General features: G+C 35.5%; 1 protein-coding gene across 1 annotated transcript in view; it reads left to right on the top strand.

The window, feature by feature from the left end:
- Positions 1–23074, top strand: part of LOC131064101 (ankyrin repeat-containing protein ITN1-like) — a 41824-nt gene extending 18750 nt beyond the window's left edge. Inside the window, exon 4 of the mRNA XM_057998126.2 lies at positions 22182–23074. Within this exon, the coding sequence (XP_057854109.2) occupies positions 22182–23024 (843 nt within the window). The 3' untranslated portion in view covers positions 23025–23074. The remainder of the gene's footprint in view (positions 1–22181) is intronic.
- Positions 23075–27202: the final 4128 nt, after the last annotated feature.

Below are 27202 nucleotides of genomic sequence, written 5' to 3'. Positions count from 1 at the left end.
AACCTTATATTTTTTGGAATGGTTCTATATTTTCTTATGGGATTTCCATTAACTAGCATAATATATGAAAATCTCGCAATAGTTAGGTTTCCTTTAGAGTATACCTTGAGAATTCATAAAAAATAATTCAAACCCTATGAGACTTCTTCTCTAGAACATCAATAAGTCTCTTGACATGGAATGAACTTAAAGACAAGCTTCACCTTTCTAATCAAGTTCATGAAACTTTCGGTATAGTCATGGGTGTAATTTTGGCTTATATGGTTCACTAAATTAACATTAAATTTTAAGGACATGTTAGAAATATTATAAGTGGGGTCCATATTGCTAGAAGTATGTGTTGATGTGTTTTTATGGTTGTCGTTAATGCCAAACTAGTTGTTTTGGAATGGCATTGGTTTGGAATGTTTGTGGTGTAGATATATCTTGTTGTGTTGATGTTGTAGGTATTCATTATTTGTTTCAGAAGTGTTTAGGTCTGAAAAGTGGTGTTGACATTATTTATTATGGTTATCTTTGTTGGATATAGTTTTGGTATCATGGATATGATTGTTTAGTGGTCTAGAAATATCTTTCTATTCTCTATGTGTTGTAGAAGTTTTAGTTGCTAGTTGTGATATTCTATGTCTAGCCTATCCTTAGATCTTGATATGAGTTGTGGGAGATTTTTTGATGTGTTATGGGTCTTAGTGTAGTGTGTGGAGATCTGAATTTGAGTTGCTTGCATTGGAGAATACGTTTTGACCATTAATTGCTTATATGGATGTGTAGTGTGTGGATATGGTGTTGGTTATGTTTTGATGATTCCAGACTAGTGAATTAATTTTTGGGAGATGTGTTTTGGTCCTCTCTGTTTCTTGGAGTGGATGAGCATGTGTATTTTTGGTCCAAAAAGTATATTTTGTTTCAAGCCAACTTGGTTCAAGTTTTGATGATCTATCTTGTATATAAGGATGTGTATGATTAAGCTATGTGAAAGAGGAAGTGTGATGAGGTGTGGAATGTAGATGCATGATGCAAAGATAATTAGTGAGGTTCAGTGATGTGTTGAGAAGAAAAGTTATGCTTGAATGATATGCAAGTTGTGCTGAGACTATGAAAGAGATATGAGATAGAGTGTTGGTAGTTGAGGTATGTGTGTTGTGTACTGATGTTGGTCACTTGATGTAGAGTTCAAGGATAGCTTCATGATTAGGAAATCCTTCTTTTCACACCATTTTTGTATCTTCCCATGAGTACAGTTAGCTTCAGGTTTGGGAAGTCCTCCTTTGTATCTTACACCATGATCAGTTAGCCTTGGTTAGCAAGTCTGGAGAAATTTGATCTTTTCTTTGTAATCTAATATACATAGTGTATATATTTTGTGGGCAATTTCTCATTATGGTTTTTCCCTACTTGGGTTTTCCATGTAGAAAATCTTGGTGTTCATTTGTTTTTGACTAGGATAAATAGGTTTTGAGGGGACCTGAAACCCCTTATAATAGATTTTGAAGGGACCTGAAACCCTTGGATTTTACTAGGATCCAAAACCCAAAACAAACAGCTGCAAAAGATATCCCAAAGATAATTAGTAGCCTAAGACTAGCCTAGCAACAAAGTGAAATCAATGAAACTTAGATGGAAAGGTAGAAGGCCAAAGCCTTTCACAAGCACAAGGATTTTGTTAAGGCTCCCTTAACCTTCAACAGAAATCAAGGGTTTTTCCAGGAGCCCATAACCCAATTAATTAGATTTACAATGCTCCCACATCCTAATAATAGAAGCTTCTAGACACAAAAGACCACACAAACAATGGCCAGATTGGGCCCTTGAAAACTGCTAGCAACTAGCCAGTCCCAAAAAAAGCCTAAAAACATAGGGTTTTTCCAGGCTCCCTCAACCTTGAAGGTGGGTTTTACAAGGCTCCCACAACCTTCTAAGGCCCATAAAACAACTGCACTTCCTATATGCATGATCTGGCCAAGAGGGTTTTATAGGCTCCCACAACCAATAAATCATTTTGGTTCACAGTGGTAAAATTGTAAACCTAGAACCAACTGTAAAGGTTGAGACTAGCTCCCTCAACCAGCAACACAAACTGCAACAACCAACATGCTCCTCCACACCTACTCTCCACCTCAATAGGACAAAAAGGGACAGAAGTCAACAAGAAAGTGGGTTTTACAAGGCTCCCACAACCTGTTGAGGCCTAGAAAATGACTTTTTGTCCTAGAACTGCATTCTAGCCAAGAGGGTTTTAACAGGCTCCGCCAACCACTAAACCATTTTGGGAAATAGGAGAAAAATCGTAAACCCAGAACCATCTATGAAGAAAACCATGAGGGTTTTGATCAGCTCCCTCAACCAATAACATGAACAACAACAACTGAGAAACTCTCCCACACCTACCCTCCACCTCAATAGGAGAGAGGGGCACCTCAATAGGACAAGAAACAGAGTAGGCCAATTGACTAGAGAGCTCAAATACAACCCATAACCCATGTTGCCACTCCACCTCCATAGGAGAGAAAAACACCTCATACATAGAATGAAAAACCCTCACCAAGGAAAAAACTAGGACAGAACAAAGGGTCCACACAAAAAAACCAATGAACAACAGCAACAGACCATCCAAAGTAGCCAAACCACCCACAAGAGTGGAAGCCCCACAAAACCTAAGTAGAGAGAAACTTGTATTAGACCAAACAAAGAAATTGAAAACCCCAACCCCAAAAGACTAGCACTTTCGTCTCCAAAACTGCAAAGCATTTAGATCACATGCAAAGCCAAGATCACCCGCCAACACTACCACACATTCCTGTAACCAAACATAGCCCTACCTCCAACACCCACAAAAATATTGTAGTTCCCAACCCTTACCAAGGAGATCAAGGTAAAATAGGAGGAAAAGATCACCTCCTTCCCCATCGTAGACAACCCAGATCTTCAAAAAACTGCAACCAAAAGAAAAACTAGTGTGTAGGGCTAAATATCAAGCAAGGCTGAAAAGAAAATCCCTTCTCCCAACCCATATGCATCATCATTCTCACCCTCTTCACCTAATTCTTCACCCACAAAATCCCTATCTCATTCATTCCTAGTAGCTCACTCATTCCTACCCATCTTCTCAAAGAAAAGTTTATAATTATTTTTGTTTTTCAATGTTATGCTTGGTGTTCATTTGTTGGATGTGTGTTGAAGTTTAATTATTTATGTGCTACATTTAATTTTTATTTTTGAGTGATTCACCCCCCCTCTGATTCCTACTTTGGGCTCAACAATTGGTATCTAAGCAAGGTTCCTTTAGAGTAAGCTTAATCACTTTAGGTAGATCTAGTAGGTAGTAGGATGTGCATTACAAAGTTTTGATCTTTGATAGTACAAACATTTTGTACTAGAAGGAGAGAATGGAGTCACATTTGAAGACATTGTAGAATGGAATTTGGGAAATCATTTAAACCAAATATACACCTCTATAGGGTGGTGTTCGGACTCCAAATGAGATGAAATGGAAGGAGACTAATGTGAAGGCTAGAGAAATAATTTCCAGTTGCATAAGTAATTCAATATTTGGAAGGGTAAAATGATTGAAGGAAGCAAAAGTTGTATGGGAAAAGTTATGTTTGGCATATGAAGGTGATCCGAAGACAGAGCAGGCTAGGTTGATAAATTTTAAGTAGAAGTATGAGTATTCATAGTTGTGTTTGGCATATGAAGGTGATCCAAAGACAAAAGTGTTGAGAACTATAGTCATAGAGTGACTCATCTTGTTGAAGGCATTAGAGATGTGAGTGGACATTTGGAATAATGTGATGTTTCTCATAAGATCTTGTTGACTTTGCCTAAATCCTACAAGCCACAAAAATATTCTATAGAAGAGAGAAATGATTTAAGTAATTATACTATTGATCAACTTATTGGTACTTTAGCAACCTATGAGATTTCAAAAATGGAAGAAGAGAAAAGAGAAAAGAAAGAAGTGAAATTTAATATTTCAAGGCATGATGATCCAAAATGCAGTGGAGATCTAGACGAAGATGAAGCTAATTTGGTGAGAAGATTACAACAAGGCACTAGAAAATAAAAAGGTAAGTTACCTCTAAAAAAAAATTCTTGTGGTAGAATTTGATATTATGCTTCTAATTGTACCAATAGAGAAGACTATAAGAGACCGAATGATGATGAGAAGAAAACAAGTTTACGAGATGTAACTTTAACAAAGGGGAGAATAAGGGCTTATGTTCTCTTGACGATCATACATCAGAAGATAAATTTGATGATGATTCAAAAGAAGAGTCCCAATTTCTAACAATTGAAGATAAGGAGGATGCTTTGAAGGAACCAGATGAAGAGAGAATAGTAAAGATTTTATTGCATGATAAGATAGAACCAAGTACATGGATTGTAGACTGAATGTTTAAATTATATAACTAGTGTTAAAGATAGGCTTATTAAATTCAAGAAGTATGATGGAGGATCAGTGAAGTTTTCTAGAGAAGATGGTGTAGATAGTTGAGGCATTGGAAGTGTTTCTATTGATGGTAAGCATAAAATTGACAATGCTTATTATGTTAAAGGATTAAGATATAGATTGTTAAGTTTTAGTCCAATGTGTACAAAAGGATATTAATTGTTGTTTAGTAGCACCAAATGTGTGATCAGAAAAGAGAAGAATAGTCTTTTTACAAGAATTTTAAAGTTTAACAGATGGATGTCAAACTGACATTTTGTAATGGAGATCTAGAAGAAGTTTACATTGAGCAACCAAATGGTTTCATATTTATAGAGGATCTAGATATGGTGTGCATGAAAAATGAAGAAACATTTGTATGGTCTTAAATAGACACCGATTGGTAGAGGATCTGGATATGGCATGTAGAATGAAGAAAGCTTTGTATGATCTTAAACAGGCACCGAGGCCCTAGTATGCAAGATTGGATAGGTATTTGATTCAATAGAATTTCAAGAAAGGTACACCAGACAATAATTTTTATTTCAAGATTGATGGAGATAAGTTTTTAATTGTTATAGTTTATGTTGATGATGTTATATTTGGAGGAGATGATAATTTATGTAAATGTTTTGCTAAAGAGATTGTGAAATAATTTGAAACGTCAATGATTGTTGAGTTACCCTTCTTTCTTGGTTTGCAAGTTATTCAATCAAAAAATGGAATTTTTATCTTTCAAAGCAAGTATGTAAAGGAGATGTTGAATAAGTTTAGTTTTGATGATTGCAAATTGGTTACATGATTGAGTATAATGACATGCCAAAAATATTTGCATTTCATGTAGATTGCACCTACATTACCACATATTAGCATTTCATACATATAGATATCAAAATTGCACCATATCCTGCACACAACACATGTTAGAACATTCTACATTTTCATCATGTAAATAGTTATTTGCATTATCATATTCATCTGCATTTCACACATTTGCATTTTCATAACATATAAAACATAAAAGAACAAAAAAATATTGCATTTCATCATTTGCATCAATTGGCCTAAATTGTCTATCTCAAATTGTTAATAAAAAATTGATAGCAGATATTGGGTGTGAACCACCTAGTATTGTGGCTACTAAGTCTAAATGCAAATCTCCTCTAGTCGTGCAGACAACTCTTGATACCAATAGTCCTAAGAGTGGTTCCAAAAAAGAATCTATTGAGCATATCACCAACCCTCTTGAGAACTCCTATAGCCTTACCATTTCATCCACTAATTCCATTTCCATTCCTTTCCCAGACTTGGATCAACAAGAATCAAAAAATCCCTTACTCATTGGGAATGAAAAATCAAGCTTTGAAAAGAAAAATATAAAAGTCAAAAAAAAAGAAAAGGCCTTTAGTCCAAATCAAAATCAAAAGCTATTGGACTCTGCAAAAATCAAAGTCAAGGATAAAAATACTATGAAGAAAAAAGAGCAAGAGATGATCTCTAATAATATCAAAATAACTGGGGGCAAAAGTTCTAAAATTTCAAGTCAAAAAGCATACTTGTTCATCCTAAGTCTCCATCATGTCATGATACTTTCACTTCTTTTCCCAATCATAAGCCTTCATTCCTCATCCACTTGTTTCGCACATCCTTTTCTTTATTATGATACATTATGGACCTTTAATGGAGCTTCCTCGAGAGATTTTGTTGCCAGGGATGCCCAAACTTCTTTAGGTGACATGCATATGGGTGAATGTAGTCCACATGCTAGTAATTCTATCTTAGTTCCTTTATCAAGGAAGATAGTCACTTGAGCTACACATCATTTAGTCAAGGAATGATGCAAGTACAATCATAAGGTAAAGCCTCACATATTTGAGGTGGGTGACTTAGTTCTCAAGGAGAATCCTAGAAATCAGCAAGATAGAGAGAAGGGGGGAAAATTTGAACCAAATTGGCTCGGTCCCTATGTCATCATAGCAGTCTATGGATCCGATGCATATCAGCTTTCAACACCAGATGGAGAACCTTTGGAATATCCTATCAACAACATGCACCTTCACAGGTTTTACACATAGCTCTTCAGAATATCAAAAATACAAAATACAAAATAAATCAAAAAATTATTAAAAATACAAAATAAATCAAAAAATTATAAAAAATATTAAAAAAGTCATTACTTGGTGAAAACTTGGCAAACAGGCACTTTGTGACACAAAAAAATTGAAAAATCAAAAAAAGAAGAGAAATAAATTTGTCCAATGGTGAAAACCACTTCGGTGGCACCCTGGGCAAGTACCATGGTGAAAACTGGGTTACCAAAGCGATGCGTAGAGAGATTGCTCCTCCCTCCTTTAGGATTCAATCTCATCGTTTCACTTTGCACACACTCACAGCCTATTCATCCATAACAAACATACCCATTCCCATCATGGCTTGTTGTTGATCTACCTAAGATTGGTTAGCCATTCATAATAAACCTCCCTTTTCACTCCTTTCCATCCATAATAAATCAGCTCCTATATGTGGCTAAGGCAAATCCTAGGTCTAGTGATGGGTGTGGAACTGAGAGCATCACACGTTCCGAGGAGTATAGTTTCTTCCAGTTTTCTTTAGTCTATCCACACACAATCCGTAATAAAGTAGCACTTGCATCACAAATCCGTAGTAAAGTTTCATCTTCTCCGCAATAAAGTATCGGTTTCATGGATTCAGTCCGTTTCAGATGAGACACACCAACAATGGGCTTCAACAAGTTAAATCTTTCAATAGACTTAGACAGCATTATGGTTCAGTGCTATCTATCCTTTTTCTGAAAGTAAACATTGTGACTAAAATCAAATCAACTTATACAAGTGACAAGAGACACTAAATTTGAGGACTACAGTGGATGTTGGTGTCGAGTCTTGGTTTTCTTTTGATTTTATCTTTTGGTGACATGTCTTTTAGCTTTTATGAGATGTCTTTGACTAGAGATTTTATCTCCAAGATGTCTTTGACTAGAAAGGCGAGGATGGGATATGTCCACCTTTTGTTTTTATGTATGTGGATTATCTCTTAGTAATGCTCTGAATTGTCCAAGGATATGAGGACACTGTGAGTCTAGTATGAATTGGGGCATTCCTTGTTTTTAATTGTTTGATCTCCATACAAACGGGTACAATGACTTTCTAGGTCGAACCTATATCTAGATTTTCATAACCTATTTGCCATAATAAAGCTCAATGATGATAAAGCACAAGAAGCTCTTTCACTTCCATATCTTCTATCTTTCATCCCCCTTTCTTGATTGACCTCCATTGTCCTTCTTCAGTCCATGTAGCCCGCTATCACATGACTGAGTATAATGACATGCCAAAAATATTTTCCTTTCATGTAGATTGCACTTGCATTACCACATATTAGCATTCCATACATACATATAGATATCAATATTGCACCATATCATGCACACAACACATGTTAGTACATTTTACATTTTTATCATGTAAATAGTTATTTGCATTATCACATTCATCTACATTTCACACATTTGCATTTTCATAACATATAAAACATTAAAGAACAAAAATATATTGCATTTCATCATTTGCATCCATATCATAAGCATCACATAGAAACACATGTATCACATAGAAGTGACATTACATAGGTACATATGCATATAGCTGCTGCAAGGATGAATCATCTCATATATATATATATATATATATATATATATATATATATATATATATATATATATATATATATATATATATATATATATCTTAAAAATAATAAGTGTCATGATACAATGATGTCAAAATCATCTGGCTACATAATCACCCAAAGGTGTCTAAATCATCATACAAAAATGGTACAAAAACTGATACATAGGGAGCCCTCTAAGGCTATGATGAACTCCCTCCCTCGGAGCTAGCTGGTCTTGACGGAGTCTGAGCCCTGGAAGTCCCCACCCTAGGATCATCTCTCATGCCCCCTTTATCTGGTGGTGGTGGAGGACCCATGACCCCACCACTAGATGCTTGTCTCTTGTCTCTCCCTCTAGTGGTCATCGTAGTTCACAATGGTCTTTGGAAGCTCCTAGCTCGTTGATCCGATGGTATAGCTCCATAATACAAGTATGTCTATTAGGCTATCTCCTCCCCTACTCGTAGAACATAGGCATATATGGCCCTAGTGTCCTCTCTTGCCTACCTACCTGCCCTTAGTGCTACTTCAGCCTCTATGTAGCATTGAATAGCCTGATCTCTCTCCCATTCAGTGTCCCTTAGCTATCTCTTAAGCCTCGCCCCATCCCTCTCTAGGTCCTGAATCTCATCTGCCTATCCCTGGTAGATCTCTCTCAAGGATAGTAGCTCATCCTCCTCCTCTCCTCCCTCTTCCCCCTGTCCCTGTGGTTGTCCCTGTGGCTATCCCTATCCCTGTCCCTGTCCCTATCCTAGAACTTGTACTGCTAGCACCTATAAAGGTAGTCCACCTCTAACATGAGTCAGTCTCTCCTCTCCTCCATCTCTCCTCTGAGCTAACCTCCTCTCTTCTACTACACCTCACCTTTGTCATCTACCTCTACCTCCACCATCCCCACTATCGTCTCCACCATCCCCACCATCACCCTCTATCGGCTCTCCTAGATCTATCAGCTGTGGAAATGGATGCTCTGCCCAATATGTGCTATACTCAACATCCATCCCTACGTCCTCCTCATCTGCCCAAATGTCCCAAGGCATGGGAACCATCTCCTACATCTGTACCACTTCCTGATCATAAGAATGTAATGGACCTAAATGCGCTTGATCTCTCACTATTCGGGCATACATCCCTGAGCCACGTGGCATCCGATGTATCCTACCAAATTGCCTGCATACTCTGTCAATCAATTGTCACTCAATAACATATGGTATCCGCCCAATTAGGTACCTACTCCTTAACATGTATGGAAGCTCCACTGCATCATCCTCCCACTCCTCACAATCTCGGTAAGGCCTCCATACCACACTATCTACCTCATCAATCACTCGACGCTAGTACTCTAGCCCTCCCAATCCATGGCTGGTAAGTAATGACATCATACAAATGCACATAACTATGCCCATGTCCTCTGCCTCTATAGTGTATCAACCGTGTAACCAAAAGATGCTCATATGCCCATACCAGTAGCAATGTCACTCCGCATCCCAATCCTGCTGATCCATCATACACAAACTGATGTAGCTCATAATACAAGTGTGCCAGTAGACACGAACCACATGCAAAACTGGTGTGCTCTATCACCAATATCTCCAGAGTCCTCCCCCATCCCACAAATAACCCTCATGTCACCTTGATTAGACAGAGGAACCCACTGATAACTCCTATCAGCACCGCTGGTAGAGCCAATCCTATCGCTGTCATGGTATCTCAGGCCACATGTCCTACTCTCATCTCCTATCCTAGATCCTGTAACACTCATCTCAATGCCTCCTGATATCCCTCTTGATCGTAAGGAACTAACTCCCCATCAATCGGTATCCATAGTATCCTGTACACATTCTCTAAGGTGACTGTCATCTCACCCATCGGTAAATGAAATGTTCATGTCTCTGAGTGCCATGTCTCAGCTAATGCAGTTAGCAATCCCATGTTCACATAAAACTTAGGCATATACATAATATATCTTAAGCCCATGGCCTCAACTACTACTCTATCCTCCAATGTCAACTTTGGTCATAATCCTTGAGTCGAAGGGAATCTCTCCCATGACTCCAGCATCAGTAGGTCCTCCTACAATCAAGCAAATCAACTATGTCAATTCTAGTAGTACTCCCTAATCATCTGTAGCATCGTAAAATTGTGACACTTGTAATTTTGACTGCATTTGGGTCTTCACGATGGCAGCGCAACGTTGAACTTGAATGGAGACCCTGAAACCTGTTTACAACATCAAAAACTGCATCTTTCTGCACCTTGGCCTGATCCTCCTTGCACCCTGCTATCCCAGGAGGTGGGACCATGGCGCCCAGTGCCCTGGTCCCTCAGGACCCTGGCGCCTAGCACCCTAGTCCCTCAGGACCATGGCACCCAGTGCCCTGCTCCCTGGCCCTATTTTGGGCCCGGTCTCTTGTTGGGCATTGGGTCTTCAAGTTTGCAATTTGGAAAATAATGCTTCTAGGTCAGCCTAAGGTCAGAAAAATCAGTCTCCTAACCCTAATTGACAAGTATATAAACTACATTTCCCCTCCCAGAAAAAGAAGAAAAAACATATGTGTGCAAGAGGTGAAAGCGATAGGCAAACATTAAAACATTCAAACATTCAAGAATTCAAGCATTCCTTCAAGCAATTGAGCATTCTAGGTCTCCATTCAAGGCTAGGTGTTGCATTCAAGACAAGGATTCAACCATTGAAGAGGAGATCACCTACAACATACAACATACAACATCATTACACCTTTGCACGTAAGAATACAAACATTCTTACAACAAGGTATCAGTACTTGATTACATTTACAACATTCTCATTTCTTGTTTAATTCCAAAACTGAGGTTTGACCTGAAGGCAAACCCCTAATCCCTAACCCCCCAATCGTCCTCTCTTTTCTGTGTGTAGGTTGCAGGTACGCGGCTGTAATTGAAGATCTGGAATCCTTGTGCAGAGATGAACAGATCCCCCTTCGTTTCGCATATTTTTTGAAGGACCGTGTGCACTCCAGGCGCCATCGTCCCATCAACTTTCACTCAAACTTGTAGGACAGCATCATCTCGACATTTTACTGCTAATTTTAGGTCCGTAGCTTCATCCCATGTCTCTATCTCCATCTACAAGTGAATATTTCTTACTTTCACATACACTCCTAGTTGAATCCTTTTATCTACATTCTTTACAAAAAAGGGTATCCTTGTTGTCTCAACCCTTGAAACTCATTTAGAATTCAATCTTGCATTGTGTGGGATTGGATCTTGTGAGTTTCAACCCCTCTTTTGAATGTAAAGTCTCTCCTAAGTGAAAATCGTCAATCCTAGTGACCTCCTTTCTCTCTCCTTGGAGTGGGGGAACACCTAGGGTTCGATTTTCCACTTTACATTTTGGTGAACTTGACGTGAACATCCTAATTCTAATTATTCATGGTTAGATCTAAAAAAATTTCTTCAATACATTTCCATGTTTGATCTTTTGCAAATCTTAGAGGTTAATTGCATAAAAACCCTAAATTTTCTTTTTAGTAATTGAGCTTGTGAAATGTTTAATTGTTAATGCTTGTTTCAGATCTACCCTTCTATTGCAAATTATCAATTCATATTTGTGCCTTAATTCTGAAAATTAAGTGGTTAAGTGTCAAAACCCTAATTTTTAAACCCTCTTGATTCAACCTTTGACCGATGATTTCACTGATCAAAACACCTCCAAATCGGCTGTAACTTTGGATTCCACAACAAAATCATAATATCTTTCATCCTTGAAAATTTTGAAAAAAATTGCGAGGACCGTGTGCACCCCAAGCGCCATTGTCCCCGACATTTTTTTTGAAATTTCGGGAGCTAGATCTTACTGTATTTTTTCTGCTAGAATCCAGAATCTTGGCTGATTTAATCAATTCTAACACTTTCAAAATTAAAGTCAAAGTTGGTCTAGTGATTGCTTGGATTAAGGCTTCTAATCATTCAAAAATTGTTGAAATTGAAATTGTGTTTCTTACTGTCCTAAATCTAAAAAGTGTGTTAGCATTCATTCGAAGTTTCAGTGCTTTATTCAAATTTTTGCAATTTGTGACTTTTGAAATTAAGTGTTTAATTGCAACAACTTTGATTTCCGCTTTCAAAATTGAATTTTGCATGAAATTGAGTCAACTTTTAAATTTCAAAGCTTGCATTGCTTTTAGTGTTCCCTCTAAAATCATAAAATTCAAAATTTCAGTTTCCCTCTCTTTTTCAAAATTCAAATTTTGCATTTTTCAACAATCTTGGTAGGATTCAATTTTGAGATTGCAACTTTAATTTGGCCTATCTACAGATCATAAAATCACTCAATTTTTTCAGATTAGCTTTAAAATCATCATAACCTTCATCCCTGAAAATTTTGAAAAAAGTTGCAAGGATCGTGTGCACTCCGTTCGCCACGGTCCCCAACATTTTTTTTGAAATTTCGGGAGATTGTCATGATTGCATTTAACAGCTTAAATCTAGGAGATTGACTGATTTTATTGAAATTTGCTACCTCTAAATTCGAAAATAAATTCAAAATTCAAGATTTCAATTTTCAAGATAACAATTAAAATTAAGAGCTACCCCCCTTGGCCCTAATTTTTCAATTGTGCCTACCTTTCTTGGAAGTTGTGTTTCCCTCTTCTTTCACAAAGTTCAAATTGGATAATCATTATCTCATTGTTCAATTTTGCCAACTTTATTTTTCAAAATTCAAAATCTTCTCTCTCTCTCTAGTGCATGAGTTTTACAACAATAAGCCCTACTTACACTATTCCCGTTAGACGAAGCCTTAGAATTAAGTCTTTCCAAGGTTTAATTACCAAGGAGATGGAACCTAATTTGAATGGCCTTTTTAATGAGGACACGGGTAATTCCTCTAATCCTCTTAATGATGAAGAAGCTCTCCATGAAGTTTCTATAGAACAACTTTCAAAATTGGATAACCAATTTGATGATTTTCAGCAATGGATGTCTCAAGAATACCCCGATAGTCAAGCCCTTTCATTCATTGAGGGTCTAAAATGTATGGTTCAAAGTGATAAGAATGGAATTGATATTTTGCGTAGTATTGCACACATCGTATATTTGAATGTGATGCCTATGAAGAGTTGTGAAGAAACTTTAGGTTATACAGAACCTCCTACTCAAGTCAATCATTCTATCCCTTTCACAACTTCTATTGCTAGTATACCTACTTTTACATCAAACATAATGACTACTTCAATACAAAACATTCCACCTATGATCACCAGTCATAGGGGCAATCCTTCCTCTTCAATCAACCCTCTTCCTTCATTCAATCTAACTTCTTCATTCATTCCTTCAATGAGTGTCCCTATTACATCTCCACAAATGAACATGACGCAAGGGGGCAATTCAGTCAACCATTCCATTCCTCCTTGTAGTGCTCCTTTTTTCCAATCATCTCCTATGACTAACTATCATAGTGTCCTGCCACCTTACTCTCAATCAATACCTTCTTTCAATAACATATTACCTCCATCACAATCTAACATGTCTAATGTGAACTCTTCGACTGAAGTGACCATTAACAATCTTGCACAAACTGTCTCTTCATTACAACCACAAAATTGCCTCTATGAATCAATCTAAGTTTAGTGTGCCCACATTTGATGTTGCAAGCCCACTTTCTCTTGACATTGTTTGAGCTATTCCCCCTAAGCATGTTGAAATCCCGCAATTGGAGCTTTATAATGGTAAAGGTGATCCTCTAACACATGTTAAGACCTTTCAAACAATATGTACCGATTTTGCTCATGACCAAAGGTTACTTGCAAAACTGTTTACTAGAACATTAAGAGATAAGGCTCTATAATGGTATTTCTCCTTGCCTTCCTATTCTATTACTTCTTTCCAACAACTTGCAAATGCTTTTATTCAACAATTTCAAAACAATATAAGTCCTAAAGTTACTTTGATTGATTTAATGCATTGTAAACAAGGTGTTAAAGAAAAAGTGACTGATTTCATTGGTAGATATGAGCATTTGTGTGCTCAAATTTCTTTTCCAGTACCTGACAATGATATTCAAAGAATCTTTATTTCTAATTTACAAAAAGATATTAGAGAAAAACTTTTGTTTTCTGAGTTTACTTCTTTCCAACAGTTGTGTGCAACTCTTCACAATTATCAACTGACTATGAGTCAAATGGAACAAGCGAATCCTATGGCTCCGAGTGATAAGGGTGATAGTAGTCAACAACCATTTGGGAAGTTTAAACCAAACAGAGGGTTCGTTAAGTTCAATGAAAACATCACCAACAATAATGTGAATGCAACATCAGGTGTGCCTCCTATTTCTAAGTTTTTCAAGAAAGAAAGAGAGTTTACTCCTTTGAATGAATCATTGCATGGTATTATGAATAAGTTATTGGAACAAAATGTGCTTACTCTCCCTCCTATAAAGCAAATAGATCCTGCAAAGATTAATTCACCCTATTTTGATAACAAATCTTTTTGTCAATTTCATCGTCAACCTAGGCATGATACTGAAAAATGTTTTGCTTTAAAGGGTAAAATTCAAGATTTGATTGATAATAATACTATCTCTATTTCAGGTGTGAATAATAAAGGCAACACATCTGTAGCTCTTCCTAACCAAAATCTTAAGATTTTTACTGATCCATTACCTTCTCATACCTCTAATGTGATTGAGACTAATGATTCCTCTTTCTCACCTGATGGTCTTGTGTCTATGACTCCGAATTTGATTAACTTTGTAGAGAAGCAGAAAATCCCTAAAGAACCTTCCATCACATTTGATTCTAGTGAAACTATCAGGGCACCTGATGGTCCTTTATATATAGTTACAAAAGTCAAGAATACACCTTGTCATGGAGTGCTTATCGATCCTTCTTGCATGGTTAATGTTATTACTGAAGAATTTCTTTTTACTTTGCAATTGAATCAAGTGATCTATGACAAAACAAATGTGGTTGTGAAATTATTTGATGTATTTTCTTCTCCTGCAATTGGTTATATTACATTACCTATTGAGGTCCATAACAAATCCCTTGATGTGAGCTTTGCTATTATTCCATCATCCGAACAATTTCGTGTGAAGCTAGGCTATCCTTGGCTATCTTCCATGAAAGCTATTGGTTCTCCTATTCACAAGTGTTTGAAATTTCCCCATAATGGTGAAGTTGTTATTGTCAATCATAGTCTCTTTAAACCAGCTGAAAGAACTTGTAGCATTCCTATTGATTATTTTTGGCCTAAACAATTCCAATCTCTTCCACCGCGAAGTGATCATCTTTTCAAATCTTATCAAAAGTGGAAAAAAGATATGATCCTATCTCTAAGTGAACCTCGAACACCCAAACTTGATATTCCTATCATTCTTGAGAAGGAAGTTCTTCCTTTGAAAGATAAAACTAATGTCTTTCCTCAAGAAGATTCCCAACCCATTCCTATGGATGTGACTATGTCTATGTCTAATAAACTTTCTAAAAGTAGACCTATACCTCCTCATCATGATGGACTTGGTCTCCTTCCTAAACCAAATATTCCTCCTTTATATGGAGCAGTTCCTCCTCCTTCCTCTTATAAAGAGAAGAGACCTTCCTCTTCTCCTATTATCCAACCTAAGAGACCACAACCTAAACATCCAAGTGATAAGGATGAGAACATTCCTCCTCCTCAATCTTCTCAACTTCCTACTAAGACTAGATGAAATCGTTCTGCACGTGAACGCCGATGAAAGCGTCATCTTAGAGCTCGTGCAGCTGCTTCTCAAACGTTACAATCCCCAAAAACACCTTCAGCTAGTATTATTCCATTTTCTCCTTAGCCAAAAATTGAGCCAAAATATCCTAAGCATAAGATGCATGATGGTTTTGATCTTGTGCGGGTTAAAGATCCTATTTTTATAAATCTTGATGATGATAGAGATGAAAATGTTATTCATGATGAAAATGTTACTTCTCTTGCTTCTGATAGTGAATATTAATATGTTGATATTGATAACTATTTATCTAACGAATTTTCTAAAGCACTTATCTTAGCTCCTAGACAAGAACAACGTGGCTTGGAACATGAACATAGCCCTTGTTTGGATCTTGTGATAGCTCCATCTGCTGTGTTGGATGTTCCTCCTCTAGAGTGTTTCCCGCCTTCCCGAAATATTGATCAGCAAGATCGGGGGGTGGATGACGTGCTAGACTAGTTCATTAGCACAACAGACTCTCTCCTCCTCTCTTGATATCTTTTGTTACTTCTTCTATGTGTTATTCTCATTCTTCTATTTGTTGTCCTTAGTGTTGTCTACTTGAGGATGATGCAAAGCATTGAGATCTCTTTTGGTCTCTCTCATGTTGACTCAAAAGACACATGTGTTCCCTTCTTCTAGGTGACCTTCCTTGATTGGGGAATGAAGAACAATTATGCATACATACATATGATATACATGAATTATCATACAACATACTGACCCCAAGGAAAGCAAAGTCACCTCATGATTTGTGTTTTGTGTCTATTATCCTTGGGTTTATCTCACACTTGGGGGCTAAATCTTTGTGATAACATGCTCCTTTCCCTTCTCATTTCTTATGTGTATCACTACCTTAAAGCAATCACCCCCGATGAGGCATGTGCGATCACTTTAATGTAGGGGATATACACTCCATCCATATCTCTTCAGGATACTTGTTTCTTGGTGAATTTAGCTTTGCCTTGAAAATTTTTGGTATTTTTTCTTGCATGACTCATAGTGAGGGAACCGTACTACTGTCAGTCATGGTTCTCCCTCTTGATCTTCCCTTTTACTTTGTCAATCGAAGTCGTAAGATCCTTAGTCCACTGGGGGCTTGGTGTATCTTGCCTCCTTGACGTGGTGAAAGTCTTTCAATGTTGTTTCCTTGTACTTTACTGGAAGTATGGGCGTACGCTTATACTCCCACTAAAGTGGGGGCTAAATATAGCATCGTAAAATTGTGACACTTGTAATTTCGACTGCATTTGGGTCCTCACGATGGCGGTGCAATGTTGAACTTGAATGGAGACCCTGAAACATGTTTACGACCTCAAAAACTGCATCTTTCTACACCTTGGCCTGATCCTCCTTGCACCCTGCTGTCCCAGGAGGTGGGACCATGGTGCCCAGCACCCTAGTCCCTCGCCCTATTTTGGGCCCGGTCTCTTGTTGGGCATCGGGTCTTCAAGTTTGCAATTTGGAAAATAATGCTTCTAGGTCAGCCTAAGGTCAGAAAAATCAGTCTCCTAACCCTAATTGACAAGTATATAAACTACATTTCCCCTCCCAGAAAAAGAAGAAAAAACATATGTGTGCAAGAGGCAAAAGCGATAGGCAAACATTAAAACATTCAAACATTCAAGCATTCAAGCATTCCTTCAAGCAATTGAGCATTCTAGGTCTCCATTCAAGGCTAGGTGTTGCATTCAAGACAAGGATTCAACCATTGAAGAGGAGATCACCTACAACATACAACATACAACATACAACATCATTACACCTTCGCATGTAAGAATACAAACATTCTTACAACAAGGTATTAGTACTTGATTACATTACAAACATTTACATTTACAGCATTCTCATTTCTTGGTTAATTCCAAAACTGGGATTTGACCTGAAGGCAAACCCCTAATCCCTAACCCCCCAATCGTTCTCTCTTTTCTGTGTGTAGGTTGCAGGTACGCAGCTGTAATTGAAGATCTGGAATCCTTGTGCAGAGACGAACAGATCCCCCTTCGTTTCACAAATTTTTCGGAGGACCGTGTGCACTTCGGGTGCCATCGTCCCATCAACTTTTTCTCAAACTTGTAGGACAGCATCATCTCGACATTTTACTACTAATTTCAGGTCCGTAGCTTCATCCCGTGTCTCTATCTCCATCTACAAGTGAATCTTTCTTACTTTCACATACACTCCTAGTTCAATGCTTCTATCTACATTCTTTACAAAAGAGGGTATCCTTGCTCTCTCAACCCTTGAAACTCATTTAGAATTCAATCTTGCATTGTGTGGGATTGGATCTTGTGAGTTTCAACCCCTCTTTTGAATGTAAAGTCTCTCCTAAGTGAAAAACGTCAATCCTAGTGACCTCCTTTCTCTCTCCTTGGAGTGGGGGACCACCTAGGGTTCGATTTTTTGGTTTACATCATCACAAAGTGCTTCCTTTTTTATCTTAGTGCTTATATCTATCATATGGCACTCTATCCTAGTATTACTCCCTGTTCATCATAAAGTGTTGCTTTTATCTTATCTTTTAGGGCACCTACTTGAGTGTATCCTCTTGAGTAGTTTATCCAATTGACAATGTATGTCCTATTAGAGAATTGTCAATTTCAGCCTTATCCAATTGACAACATATGTCCCATCACAAAATTGTTGATTTCAGCCTAATCCAATTGACAATGTATGTTCTATCACAGAATTGTCAATTTCTATGGTACTCCCTATTTATCACAAAGTGCCTTGCTCTATCCTATCCTAGGGCCTTTTCTTGAGTGTATCCTCTTGAGTAGTTTCTTGATTGGCAACGTATGTTCTATCACATAATTGTTAATCCTAGTCCTATCTGTTATCCTAGTCTTCCCTAAAGGTCCTATTTGAGTGTATCTTCTCAGCAGCTTATCCAATCAATAGAATATGTTTACCACATAACTGTTGATTTGACCTTAAAGACATAAATGCATATTCGTGACATAAACATGCTTACATACTTCACAGATGTGCCTACATTTCACAGACGTACCTTTGTCTTGCATATATGTGCCTGCCCTGCACAGACATGCCAACATTTCACAAACGCACTCGCATTTTCCATGGATGCCTTTGAAACCATAGACGCATTTACACTCGACATAGATACACCTAACCTACCTAGGTGTGCCTAGCACCAACACAGACACACCTTCATGACTTTTGCCCCGCTTGACAAGTTTCTAAGACATACCTAATATGCATTTATTGACCTACCGAACATGCATTTATGACAATAATTAATGCACCAAGGTCCAAGGAGGTTTTGTGGTACTCACTGGCTCTTCTGCATCCATTGGCCTTTGATATTAGTGAATGCAATCGAATTTGCGCACCAATGTCATCGTTGTTGAGTGCTCTCTACACTCTCTACACTTTGATCTCTTAGGTGTGTGGATGACAATAAGGATGTTTTCCCTCATAGTCTATTTTATAGAATACCCTAGCCCTAGTCTCCCGAGACAGACTTCTACATCACATGACTCTGTCACTATCCTATTTTGTCAGTCCTTGTCTTGCCTTTCTTTCTTATTGAGAGATTGTCTGCCATCTTTTCTAACATTTTCATCCAATCTCTCAAGGGGGCATATCATTCCAATCTTGGGGCAATGTATCAGTTTATTTTATCTTCTTTGAAACAACTTGACAAGATGCATTGTCTCAAAGAGGGGCAAAATATAGACACCTAAAATTGTCCTCTCTATTTAAATAAATATTTATATTTATTTAATTATTTTATCCCAATTCTTCTATTAATTAAATAAATCTTTATTTATTTTAATTAATTCATTTATCCTTTTCTAGCCTTTTTCCTCATTTAAATAAATACATTTATTTATTTAAATTGTCTTCTCCCTAAATTAAATAAATAATTTATTTATTTAATTTATCCCACTTCTTCTATTATTTAAATAAATCTTTATTTATTTAATTAAATCATTACCTTTTTCTACCCATGACACATGTCATTCATCTCTTAATTCCTACACTACCTATCCTCTCATTATTTTCTTATTTCTTTTACCTAACCTCTAATCCTAGCCGACCATCTATTTTTTACACCTCTTAATCTTATCCCTCCATTTCTTACAGTGTTTTCTATATAAGAGGATGCTTCTTTCATTATCAATCCTCTGAAGCATTCTAATCAATCTTATGCAATCAAGCATTTTTGCGATCAGGTTATCAACCACATTTCCGTTCTTTATTGAGCTCTTGTACACACATAAAATCTAAGAGAAAATATATCAAGCAAGATCAATGGAGATAGGAAGAATGGAGATTCAAACTCTAGTGGACATGTGATGGTATAATCTTTTTAATTTTGTTGATTTGCATTGTCTTAGGTAATCTTCATATGTTATGGTAGATCTTTGTTGTTTCTAGGCTAGGGTTTTGTGGTTGAATTCATTTATTCTTTCAATATTGTTGTTTCCATTATTCACTTTTCACCATATATAGGTGTATCCTTTTCCGTAGGCTTCTATATTCAATAGGTAGTTGAAGTTACTTAAGAACCTATTTTGGTTTTACTGAAAAGCTTAGAACTTATAAACCTTGATCCATGATTTTTCAAGCTCTTTATTCTAGAGCCTTTTTCATTGTACATGGCTATTTTAAGGGATTGGCCTCAAAAACCTCAAAAATTTAGCTAGATCTAGCATGCATTTAGGGTGGATATTTTTTTTATGATATAGAAAGATAAAAATTTATCCATTTTTCTAAAATTTTTGTTGATTGACATGTTTCACTTTTTTATAAAACTATGGTATGTTTTAATGTCTTATTGAAGATTCACTTGCAAGCCAAAAAAATTTCACTTGAGCCATTTGACTTATAGGTTCTCCTTGAGAACTATATCTAGATTTTATGTATCTCCCTTTCCCTCCAAGGCTTTCTAACCTCCTCAAAAGCATCATCATGGAAGTATTTTTATTCTCAAGGTACCCAAGACACTTACTTTGAGGTTTTTTCCTCAACTATGAGAAGGGACTATGTTTATCAAGGTTGGTTGTAAGATGACCATAGATACTCAACCTCCCTACCACCTGTAGGAGGAACTTTTGGGTGGGCTACTAGTGGTGGTTCCCATTAGTTGGAACAATATATGTTTCATTGACTAGCAATTGTTATTTCACCATATTATGCTATTGAAGAAGAAAAAAAGAAGGAAAAGGGATGATGATGGATGACACTCTCTCATGGGATTTTCATACCTTTTTGACATATGGGGAAATCTAGATGACCCAAATGTTCCTCCCCCACCTCTACTATTATTGCTACTTAGTAGCTTTATATTTTTTTCTATGCTTTATGCTTTGGGCTTTAAGCCTAAGATGGACTCTAGGGATTTTTCTTTATATCAACTTACCTTCTATGAATATGTGTAATAAACTTTTTATAAATGATAATCTCGACACTTATTCATATAAAGAATTTGTATAGTTACACAATGAGATCTAGATGGGTCGGTTGTTTACATGGACCCAATATCCTTTCTCTATTTGAATATTTACTTTAGATGCATGTTTTTAAGTGTTACCTACTTTGTAAATGAACATTCTAGGATTCACATGACCTCTAAGTGCAAGGAAAATTCAATGATAAAATTTATATTCCCATGCTACTTTTCATTTAGGATTTGTGCCAATTTTGAGAGAATGGATTAATGCAATTATATATATCACTAAATGGTAAAATGTTGTGTGATGTTAAGATCATTCCCTCGTAGCATTACTTATTTCCATTACCATGGATTAGAAAACATTTATCTCCACTTATCTACATACAACATATTTTGATGCATTCATCTTGATTATCAGTTTATTATGGTTATCCATATACTTATTCCCATATATTCCATCCCCACATCAATTCTAGTGCATTTTGGTCTTGAATCATTCCAATGACTATTGAATAGATTCTACACCCATGAAATTGTCTTCTAAATTTTTTAAAATCAATTTCTAATTTGATCTTTTTTGTCCATTTTAGTAGCTATTATTAATTGATTAAAAAAATATTTACAAGATTTATTACTATATCCTTCTATTTAAGTACATTTAATTCTATTCCTTTATATTTCCTCATATCTATAAAATATTGAATATATAATATATTTTTTCAATTGAAGCACCTAAAAAGAACCTAATTATATGTTGTCACACCATTGTAAACTTTTTGTGTTTCTCAAGATTGTTGTCTTTGATTGCTTTGAGTAGGCACAAGGAATAAAATAAATGGGGTCACCAATGAATTATTTTAATAGGCTTTGTGAGGAGGCTTATTTGAATGGTTAGAGATATAAAGTATTGGTGAGTGCAGCTGGTGGAATACCTTGTCTCACGTCTAGGTGTAAACGTGAATGCCCTGAACAATGATAATCTGACTGCACTTGACATAGCGTCTGCAGCTTCTCATCACAACCCCAATTGTGCCATCATCAAACAGAAACTCGAAGATGCAGGAGGCATTCGATTCAGTGTCATGCCAAAATCTAATACCACTTCTGTTCCAAGTGATGCCAATGATTCGAATGAAGGGGGAGACAGAGATATTGTCAATACACAAATAGTAGTGGCATCGCTCATTGCCACCGTCACATTTGCGGCCATCTTTCAAATCCCTGGGGGAATTGAGGATGACGAAAAGAGTATACACTATGGGGCTGCCAAGATGGTATTTCATAAACTTTTCAAAATTTTCATATTCTCTGACATCGCAGCTTTCATCACTTCCTTTACAGTGGTTGTCGCGTGGTTGATTCGACAATTGTTGGGAGACACTTCTTTAACAAGAACTTTGGCATTGTCCCATGTGTCAGTCGTGACGTTGATAGTCTCAATCTGGTGGACGACAGCAGCATTCCTGAGTGCCACTATTATCATCACAGTACCCTCTAATTATAAGAATTTGAAAAGTACGCATAAAAAAGATTTCTACAAGTATAAATCGCTTTTGACACGAGAGCTTGATGTTGCAATCATCTCAGCATTTTATGTTGGCATGCCGCTTTTGATTTTTCTTTATAATCTTTTTAAGCGGCAGAGGACAGTTGAATTTTCTAAACTCGCCGTGTGTTTTCCATTGTTTATGGTCACATTAGTTATTCTTATATTTACATTTGCAAGAGAGAGATTCCTTGTGGGTGAAACACATGTAATTTAAGGCCTCAATTTGATGGCCATATTTGTATAATTTTGTTATAAAACACAATTAAAATTTGTGGAAGATTATAACAGTTGAAGAGATTTTGGATATATTTATTTAGGATTTTTTTACATGTATTTGTTTATTCATATAATTTTATAATAAGATATGATATAGAATTTTAAGGATATTTTTTAATAGGTAAAGGTTATAAAAAAAATTGTATGAAATTGATCTAATCAATTGTCAAATTTAATTCTTAGTATCAATTAATTGTTTCATAACTTTTTACATGGTAACTTTTAATGATTTTTTAAAAATAGTTTAGAAACAAATGAAACAAGTGACACATTTCTTTGTGGTTTATTTAAATTTGTTAAAAAAGATGAATCGATTAATTACTTGATCAAAAAATAGTAGGAATATATCTTTAATTGTTTACATTTACTTTAAATAAAATTTTTGATAGTATAGTATTTTAAATAAACTGGTAATTTGTATTTATTTTTACATTTAGCTTGATAGAATGCATTTATATACTTATAGATCATAAGTAGTATATTCTTGTGTTAATTTTAGCTAATGATCTAATACAATTAATTACCTGGTCAAAAAATAGTACAAATATGTCTTTAATTGTTTACATTTACTATAAATAATTTTTTTGATAGTATAGTATTTTAAATAAATTGGTAATTTGTATTTATTTTTAAATTTAGCTTGATAGAATGCATTTATATACTTATAGATCATAAGTAGTATATTCTTGTCTTAAGTTTAGTTAATGATCTAATATCTTTCCCTTGTTGCTCCATATTTATTTAATTTATTTTTATGTATACAACCTTATTTTATTCTCATCTACACAATTTATTAGCCTACATTAGCACCCATGTCAAAGGATTCATTCATTGTCTCGCACTTAAAAGTTTCACATATATTTTCACTAGCTATTGTCAGCCAACCTAAAAACTCATTTTTTTGTGAATTATAGTTATGCCTTGGTATTCAAAGATTAATTTATGGGTAACAATATTGTGCCACTTTTGTACTTTTTGGGGCCACTAAAATATATATTTTTGAAGCATTTCTCATATATTTATGATTATAACAAATTATAAAGAATTTAACAATATGTCAAACTAATGATTGCAAAATTTTATATGTGGATTAAATTTAATTTGAATTTTATATATAAAATTATTTCTATCTTATTTTCTTAGTTTACAATTTAAAAAAAATCTACTACACCTTGGTTAAGGCACTTAGGAGCAATATAAAGAGTATAATATTATATACTAGTAACCATGGGGTACACTAGTTCTATCCAAAGAGATTTTTTATTAAATAAATATATTCTATGAGGCCTCGACCAAGATCACTTCTAGATCTAGGACCAAATATCCTTACATCATATACAAATATTGCATCTTTTTCATTATTCTACCATTATTAATATTTCCAAATAAAAAAGAACCCTTATATAACAAATCTATAAAATCCATAATCTTAAGAACATTTCAAATACCACTTATACCAAGAATGAATAGAAAATTTCTAACTTACTAGACTATTGACATGATATCCTATCTATTATATTTTTTTGATAAAGCTCATTTAAAACACCATAACTTGAAGTTCACTTTTGACATCAATAACTATTTCAAACCAATCATACTTCCAATCTATTAATATATAAAAACCAATACCTATCCTATTCCATATACATATAAAATATATAACTAGCATTATCATATGAGTTTCATAGATATTAAGAAAAAATAAAACTTTTCATCCTTCTACCATACCAAAATTAAATGTTCAAGTTATCTATATTGGAGTGGGGGAGAAATAAAAACTCCACTGCACTCAATTATACTTACAGTTTCATATCTTAACTCACAAAGCATATTAGAAGCCTTCCCACCTTTATTCATGCTTCCTACTCATAAAATCACATTGACATGTATTCAAATCTACCTCATAGGATATTTTTTATTTTTAGGCCCTTGTCCATTTCTAAAACTAACTAGTGCAAAAGACTAACATTTTCAATTAATTATGAAATTGAATAAGATAGCAATTAAAAAAGGATCCCACCTATCTTTTTACTCCATTGACATTATCATGGAGAAGATACATCCTTGTTTTATTATATATAAAAAATTACATAGCCTATTGCATATGATGTATCATAGATGTTCTATATTCCAACTAAATACTTGGGTGAGAAGAACCCTGACCAAAATAGTCATGCATCCAACCCTAAGTGAGCCATCTAACTCTTTTCTAACTCTCATACTCTCATCATCCATAATTAGAGATCAATCTTCTTAATTCTAAAATAAGTTAAGAATTCAATCCAAAATACGGAGATGAACATTATTGAGAAATTTACACCAACCCAACCTCTTGATTAATGAAGCCCAAGTTGTTACAATTAAAAATGAAAACACAATGATGCATCAAGCGAAGATTGAGGCCCCTTCATTTTAACTAGGAATAAATTTTTTTGGAAAGAATTTACACAATTAGGCCTCATAGATTTAGGGGCATCTGGGAACATAATGCCCTACTCCATATGTCAAATGTTGGCTATGACCCCCATTAAGAACTTGATAAAACTAAGGTGAACATGACAGGATAGTTAAAGGATGTATATGGCTTGGTGTATATTTCTATATAGCATGACACATCAACATCCAAGTTGTTGACATTCCTAAAGTACTATCCAAATTGGGATAGATAGTGAACATTAGACTCAAGTACATGGTAAATGAATACAACAAACATAATTAAGTCACCTTTTTTGAAATAGGACCAAGTGTCTTCGAATTAATGAAATTTCAAAATTCTCTATTGCTCTAGTTTAGAATCATCAAGCAGTGAAAGGTTTGACTAGGACAAAAGGGTTGAGGAATTCTCTACAAGGTTTTTTCGTGGCATTCACTTATTGGAAAACATTGTAAAAAGTAGTGACCTTTTGTTACCTAATGGTGTAGGATACCACATCAAGGTCAATTAGTGTTGACCTATGGCATTCATTAAATTGTAATCACTGGAATGATGAAACCTCCTCATGAAGAAAAAACTGACTACTACATAGCCAAAGAAGAAGAGGAAAGTGTAGCTAAAAGAGAAATTGAGAAAGAATTAACTTCAATAGATGTTGACCAACTTACTGCATATGCTAAGAAACCAATTATTGATCAGCGTATAGAGATCATGATCATGCAAATTGAAGAATAATTTATCTCATCGTAAAAGAGAGTTGAAGTAGTCCTACCATCATTAGAAGAAGAGATAATGGTAAATGATAAGATCATCGAACCATCATAAAAGAAAGAAGGAAAACGTACTCATGCAAAGAAAGTCAAATTCAAGATAGGCGAAGTAGAGATTTTGGTTTTGAAGTTTGATGGTTCCAAATTGAAAGAAAGAAGTTAACAGGAAAAGCATTCCTAGCCTCATATATATTACAATTTGGATGCACCAACAATTTTATTTAGTACAAGGTGTTGGTTAGAGGCCTCTTGTTTACCTAAAGTAGAACAAAAGATGCCTAAGGGTCCAAGGAGACTCAAAACTTATTGTCAAGTAAGGAGTCAGTATACTTGCCATGACAAAAGGTTGACTACTTACAAAAATAGGGTGTGGGGATTGATAGAGGATTTTGATGCATTCAACATAGATATCATGCCTCAAAGATGGAATCATATATCTTATGCCTTAGTTGTAGTTGTGAGAAGTTTAGAACCAATGACTAAATCTAAATTTAGGTGGTTCTTAGTAGAGTTGGATCCCACACCAAATGTTCCTGATAATGTCAATTTTTCTAAGTTTTTGAGGATGATAAGCATATCCTCACTTTCTTAGCCAATACTGAAGTTTTCGATGAACAAATCATTGAGAAAGAAGATAGAGATGCATTAAAAGAAGATGAAGATATAGAAGGAATTATAAATCTTTGAACAAATATAATCCTAAAGAGGATGGTTGCACTAGTCTAGGCTAGCTTATCAGCAAAAGTGAATTTAATTTTTATAACTTTAAAAATTAATTTTAGTCAAACATACGGTCTATATAGATTCATTATAGATAAGCTATATATGGACCATAACTTTTTCAATTAGAAGTGTCTACTAAATATATATTTTATATCACTTTGGGTCTAATTACCAATTTTAATTTTTTTT

This window comes from Cryptomeria japonica, chromosome 5, assembly GCF_030272615.1.
Source record: "Cryptomeria japonica chromosome 5, Sugi_1.0, whole genome shotgun sequence".
NCBI lineage: Eukaryota > Viridiplantae > Streptophyta > Pinopsida > Cupressales > Cupressaceae > Cryptomeria > Cryptomeria japonica.
Note: the sequence above shows the minus strand (reverse complement) of the source record. Positions and strands in the feature narration are given on the sequence as shown.